This window comes from Aegilops tauschii, chromosome 3 (genome assembly GCF_002575655.3).
Source record: "Aegilops tauschii subsp. strangulata cultivar AL8/78 chromosome 3, Aet v6.0, whole genome shotgun sequence".
In the NCBI taxonomy this organism is placed as follows: Eukaryota; Viridiplantae; Streptophyta; class Magnoliopsida; order Poales; family Poaceae; genus Aegilops; species Aegilops tauschii.
The window spans coordinates 262,745,336-262,751,337 of record NC_053037.3 but is presented as its reverse complement, the minus strand read 5'-3'; the positions used below and the strand labels follow the sequence as shown (position 1 = coordinate 262,751,337).

At 42.4% G+C, this 6,002-nt stretch overlaps 1 protein-coding gene across 1 annotated transcript; it reads left to right on the top strand.

The window, feature by feature from the left end:
• Positions 1 to 2,237: 2,237 nt before the first annotated feature.
• On the top strand, positions 2,238 to 5,065 carry LOC109738333 (uncharacterized). The gene is made up of 3 exons (XM_020297434.3): positions 2,238 to 2,727; positions 3,837 to 3,870; positions 4,790 to 5,065. Exons 1-3 carry the CDS (start codon positions 2,465 to 2,467, stop codon positions 4,814 to 4,816), a joined length of 324 nt encoding a protein of 107 aa, XP_020153023.1. The 5' UTR covers positions 2,238 to 2,464; the 3' UTR covers positions 4,817 to 5,065.
• Positions 5,066 to 6,002: the final 937 nt, after the last annotated feature.

Sequence of the window (6,002 nt, the reverse complement as noted above, 5' to 3'; positions counted from 1 at the left end):
GATCCCGTTATCAAATGACAACTCATGTCTATGGCTAGGAAACCATAGCCATCTTTGATCAACGAGTTAGTCCGGTAGAGGCTCACTAGGGACATGTTGTTGTCTATGTATCCACACATGTATTTGAGTTCCCAGTCAATACAATTATAACATGGATAATAAACGATTATCATGAAAAATGAAATATAATAATAACCACTTTATTATTGCCTCTAGGGCATATTTCCAACACAAAGGATGAGTGGGTTGCTGGGCTAGATGTTGAGTACACCATAGTCCTGGAAAAGGAGAAGCTTCTAAAGGAGGAAGAGAAGAAGAGGCCCACCGTGATCCAGGTTTGCGTACATAACATGTGATTGGTCTACCACATATGCCATCTTGACGTTAGGTGTCAGAATTTTAAGGACTTCCTCAAGGACAAAAGAGTAAAATTCACTACTTTAGACTTTAGGAATCACAAGGAAATCCCGGGTCGGATAGGCCTCGTTGTAGGCCAGCCCTTGGATCTCCAGAAGGAAAGCCTGGTGTCCTCCTCTCAACCTTCAATGTCGACCCTGGCAGGAGCCATGGTTGATACTTCATACGGTAAACTAAAGAAACCTGGCCACGAGTTTCATCATGCATGGGAGTTGAAGACAATAGATAAAGATCACATCTTGTACGCAACAATGGATGCCTACCTTTGTTTAAATATCTACAAGGGTTGGATGAAGAAGAGACCAGTGTCCGGTTCAAGCAAAGAAGTATCGGCGAAGAGGAAGAGGAAGAGGGATGAGGACAAAGTCGAGGACGTGGACGAGGACTCCGAGTAAGGTGGAAGTGTCGTTGCTCATGTTGGTTCTACTGAAGTGTCAAGTGGACTAGTTGCTTAATTTTTTTAGGGGTGTGTTGTGCTGAGCCCCGAGCAGAACTATGTTATGTTCTTTCTCGTTACTTAAACTATTTAGTACGTACTAGTATGTCTTATAGTTCATCTTGTAGTTGGTACTACTACTCGTTTCTTCGCGTTCCTAATGTACTTAATACGTACTAGTAGTATTATTTGGGTCAGTCGATTTGTGAAAGAAGTTCGCTAGAGCGAAGGAAGAAGACGGCAGAGAAGCTACCCCAATATCTATATTAGGGTGGCAGGGTGCCCATAATCTATCTTATGAGTGTTGGGTGTGGTATGTAGTTCAAGGAAAAATGGATCGTGCCCGGGGTTAAACGGATGGCGAGGTGGGGGAGCATGGCGGTGGAAGGCAGTTCAGGGGAGGGCGGGGAAGCGACGGCAGGCGGTTAGGCTTGGGGCGGGCTGGCGGCTCGATGGTTAAGAGAGAAGATAAATAGTGCATCATTTTCGGAGGTTGAAGAAGCCGTTCTAGCCATCCATGTTGCATCCAACAGCTCACAAGAGTCGACTGACCCAAATTGTTCCTTCAGATTGCAGTATCCACGTGGCATTCAAGGTCTCGAAGGTAGATCCACGTCCGCACCCAGTTTGCGGTCTCAGCGCGGGCACGACCGGCTTCCGTAGCGACAGCCACCATGCGGGCCTCCTCCGCGCGGGCGGAGATGACGATGACCCGCTAGCTCCTCCTCGCCAACGTGCTGGAGCACGCGCTCGTCCTCCTCCTCCTCGTACTCTGCGGGCATAGACACGGCTCCACCTGCTCGCGTGCTTGGCAGCACGGCGGCATCGCGAGGAGGGACTGCAGACGACGTGAGCGGGCGAGCCTGCGACTTCATGGCACAGGGATGGCGGGGACACGACGGTGATGGGCGAGAAATGTTCGACCGAAGCAAGCGGGCGCCAGCATATGATGTTGTACTGCGGATGACATGTAGGGCCGGGTCCCACATGGCAGCGACTATACTGCATCGCACAGTACTGCAAAGGATCGTAACCCACACGGGTAACGCCGGTGACAACATATTGATGAGTGCGCGCATGGGAGCTTAGATTAGTTTTATATAGGGTTGGTCAAATTTAAAAAAACACCGTACTACACGTAATCCTGTGCAAGCGCGTGCATTGCGGCCGTGCTTATTACGAAGGAAAGTAAAACTGAGCCTAAACCTAGCTCTCTCAGCGAATTAGCATTTTCGGCGGTCTGTTTCACGAACTGATCTTTCCTGGCCGTCAGATTTCGTGTACAAAGCAGTCTGTCCCGTAATCTGGGTAATTTGGCCCGGTTGTCCAACCCACTCTACCGCTTCGCTAAAGAGGTCCAGACCTGGGCTTCGCTAAAAGTGATCGAGATCGATTGGCGTCCCTCGCGAAAAAAATATAGTTCGGTCGACAAAGAGGGCCCTTTCGCCTGTCGAGCTCTCCTCTTCCTTTGACCTAGACAGAACGCGCCGCCGCCGCACCGTTTTGATCTCGCCATCGCCGTCGTAGTACCCTCTGCTTCCACCCTTTCTCCTCCAAATCGCTCGGTACTTCGAATCCACATCGCCTCCAGAAATCCTAACCCCGGTCCCAATGGCGAAGATGACGAGGTACGATGACGACAAAGACAACGAGGCGGCCTGCTCCTCCTCCTTCGAGGAGCAAATGACCTGTCCGACGCCGGCGGATCCGTCTGGCGAGGATGGGAAAAGGGCGAGGTGGATGGGGAGGTGGACGAGGAGGAGATTGAGGCCATCACAACCGGTGCGGGCGCTGACGAACAGGCTGACGGCTGTGCTGCCGCTGCAGGCGGGGAAGGAGATGAGAAGGAGCCGGAGTCCACCAACGACGACGAGGTGAGCGCTGGGCTAGGGTTTGGGTGGTCGATTTAGATTGTTTCGATGATAATCAGTTTGGTTGATAATTATCTGCATCCAGCTTCAGTAATACTGATGATAATCAGTTTGGTTGATAATTATCTGCATCCAGCTTCAGTAATACTATAATTTAGAAACATTCTCGCATAATAGTAAATTCGGGACATCTACATCACCGGGCTTTCTTGTGGGCAAGTGGAGCAGCTTCAAGGCAACCACGTTACTCCCGTAAATTTGCTCCTTCTCTTCATTGGGAAAGTAGTCCTCTGCCTGGTGTGCTCTTATTCTCTTTTGAATAATTAGTTATTGAATTGTTCTAGCAATAGCAGATGGAGTATTGCATGTATGCAAGAACGAACACACAATGTAGAAAAAGGAGAGGTCACTTATATCTGCTGAGAAGCACAAGTATAGAAAAGCTACACTGATTTGTTGAATTATTTGTTCTTGAGGAACCTCAAATTAAGGGATCCATCAGTGAACAATATTCTTTGTAGTAATTCCATTGCAAATGATTGATAGAAAAGAACTCCTTTTTTGTGGACACAGTAAACATTATTTGAAAGCCAACGGCTAAAATACCTATTTTCTAGAAGGTGACATATGCTAATACTGTATTTTAGGTAAAAATAAATCTCAATTATCATCTTCGAGAAGATTTAAAAGTTCTTAATAGCACGCAATAGTATGTATATGACGTAAAGCTTTGTGTCATTCCTTTTGAATCCACCAATAGCGGACTTGAAGAGCATTATAACTCTGAATGACTGAATAAGGCATGTTCTGTAACTAGCGTACTCTAGACCAAAAAAATTGCTTATTGGTGCTTCATTGTTCTTTGAATGCTCCTATTCAGGAATTTAACACATTCTTTTGTTGGTTTGCATGTTTAATAATTAATATCCTAATAGTGGGCACTTGTTGGACTGATATCATGATATTTGTGATTACTAACATGTATACTATTTTGCATTATGCACACATATTACTTTGTTCTATCAAAAAATAATTTGTTTCTAATCAATAACCTATCCATTCCCCACGCCTTACGGCTTTTTTTGTTTTTTCTGTTTCACCCATTGAGGCAGATTATGCAACCATCATATTTGCACGCCATCTGGGGTAAGCTCATGTTTCTCGATGTAGTGCAAACTATTATTATTCATTCAGATCTTGTTTGTGAATTTTGTCTAGACAAAATATACTCCTTGGAGATCATACTCGATTAGGCATGATGCAACCTGGGTGATTAAGGTTCTCACATTTTAGGACCTTGAGTTGGTTGCTTGGTTTGTGAGAATATATGGTGTCAGATCAGGCATGATACATTTTGACACCTTGAGCAAGTTGCCTGGTTTGTGATTCATTTAAATGAAAAAGTAATGAAAAAAATAGAAATAGTGGTGTCATTTTAATGCAAGCATGTAGGTATATTATTGTGATGAATAGCATGTTGGCTGAGGTAATCTAAGGCAATAATGTCCAAGGTTGTGGTAACTTTAGTCTTCCATATGTCAAGCATTATGAAAGTATTTTTTTATTGAGCTTGCATCTCAGGTTGTGATATGGGCTATTGATTCATTTCAGATTTTACACATGCTCTAGCTACCCATGAGCAATCCAAGCTCACTTTTGTTTCATATAGTGATCCATATTTATGTGATGTGTAGATGAAACCAAACTGGCACACATTTGTTACAACCTTATTTTGTTTAATGTCTAACCTGTTGTTAGCTTATGATCTTATGTTTAATCATTTTGCAAAATATTAAAGTAACTCCTATCATTTTAATGGAGAAATGGTTGGGTGGCAACGCGTGCCATCAATGGATTCAACTTTTATTACATATGTGTTCAGTTCTACCAGAACCTTTGTTTATTGTCTTGAGTTGCCTCTTTCCCAGATAGAGACAAATTAAATTAAAGACATCCACTAAAAAAAATTCACAAATTTTCGGAAAGGAAGACACTCTAGCTGATTGAAAAGAGCTAAGATGTGGAGATGCAATTGACTAATGTGTAGAGGCATAAATAATTTCAGATAACAAAAGCATGCCAGACAGACTGAGGGATGTATATGAGATTCAAGATGGTAGTGATTTCTTACATGGTGTTGTAATACGCACACAGTGCTAGCACGTATTGTATCTCTTTTTATGCAATCTGTTTTTACCACGAAACTAAAATGAGTTGGTACGAAGAAACGCAATATTGCTTAAGCGGAGTTTGCTTTACATCTGAGCAGAACATTTTCATCCGAGATGAGTTGTAAACACCTTCCTCTAAATAATATTATCACTATTGTTATTTACCTTTCTTGAAGTTTGAGGACATGCTGTTTATGTCTTGTCAAGTGATATGAGATCCTTCGTTATGTGCAGTTTCCATGGATTCTTTTTTGCGGGGAATGTTTATCTTAAACATTGGCTACATCATATCTGTATTGCTAAACTGCGTACTTATTGTTTAGTTCATCATGACATAGTTAAGATATGTAACAACAAAAACATCATGCACTCTTCACTATCATCCTCTGAAAGTTTATGCTGAACTTCCTAGTAATAAAGGTCAGAGTGGAACATATCAAGAAGTCTGACAACATTTTTAAATTTCCTAAAACTGTTTCTTTTTGTTATTGCTGCTCAAGTCCAATGCTTACACTGCCTAACCTAACTTATTCCTATGCAAAGCCTTTTTTAAATCATTATATAAATCAGATACAAATATGATCCCATGTATGAGTAGAGCTGGATCACCATCCGTTTGGTAATTACATAATTGTCTCCTACTATATGAACGCGTTATGTAGAGCACTAAATTCTTTGAAGCACTAAAAGTTGAATTTGCATGCTGGCATATATTATGTAAATTTCTATCACTTTGTCGTAAAAATTGATAGGCGCAGCAACACGCGCCATCGATGATCTAGTCTATATCTATATCTATTTGCTTTGTTTCTACAATACACATCTTAACAGTGTTGTTTCTATGATTCTAGTAAAACAAAAACAAAGGAAATAGTACTTTGAATGAATTCATAGGAAATATACTACCGATGTATGCATGCAGAAATGAAGTAATAGAAATTTAGTACTAATTGGTAGCATGGTACAACACGTGTGGCCTAGTGACGCCAAGAAATTTTCATAGGAATAGAATGAAGATGTACATGGTGGAACCCACAAATTGTGTTACTTTTGCTTCTCCTCCCTGGCCAGTCTCTCGTACACGCCCTGGAAGAGGAGACACGAGGT

Excerpts from the sequence above, each read along its gene's own strand:
- LOC109738333 (XM_020297434.3), top strand. The coding sequence starts at position 2,465 with ATGGCGAAGATGACGAGGTACGATGACGACAAAGACAACGAGGCGGCC. Across the intron at positions 2,728-3,836 it reads AGTCCACCAACGACGACGAG|ATTATGCAACCATCATATTT; the intron begins GTGAGCGCTGGG and ends CCATTGAGGCAG. Across the intron at positions 3,871-4,789 it reads ATATTTGCACGCCATCTGGG|ATAACAAAAGCATGCCAGAC; the intron begins GTAAGCTCATGT and ends AAATAATTTCAG.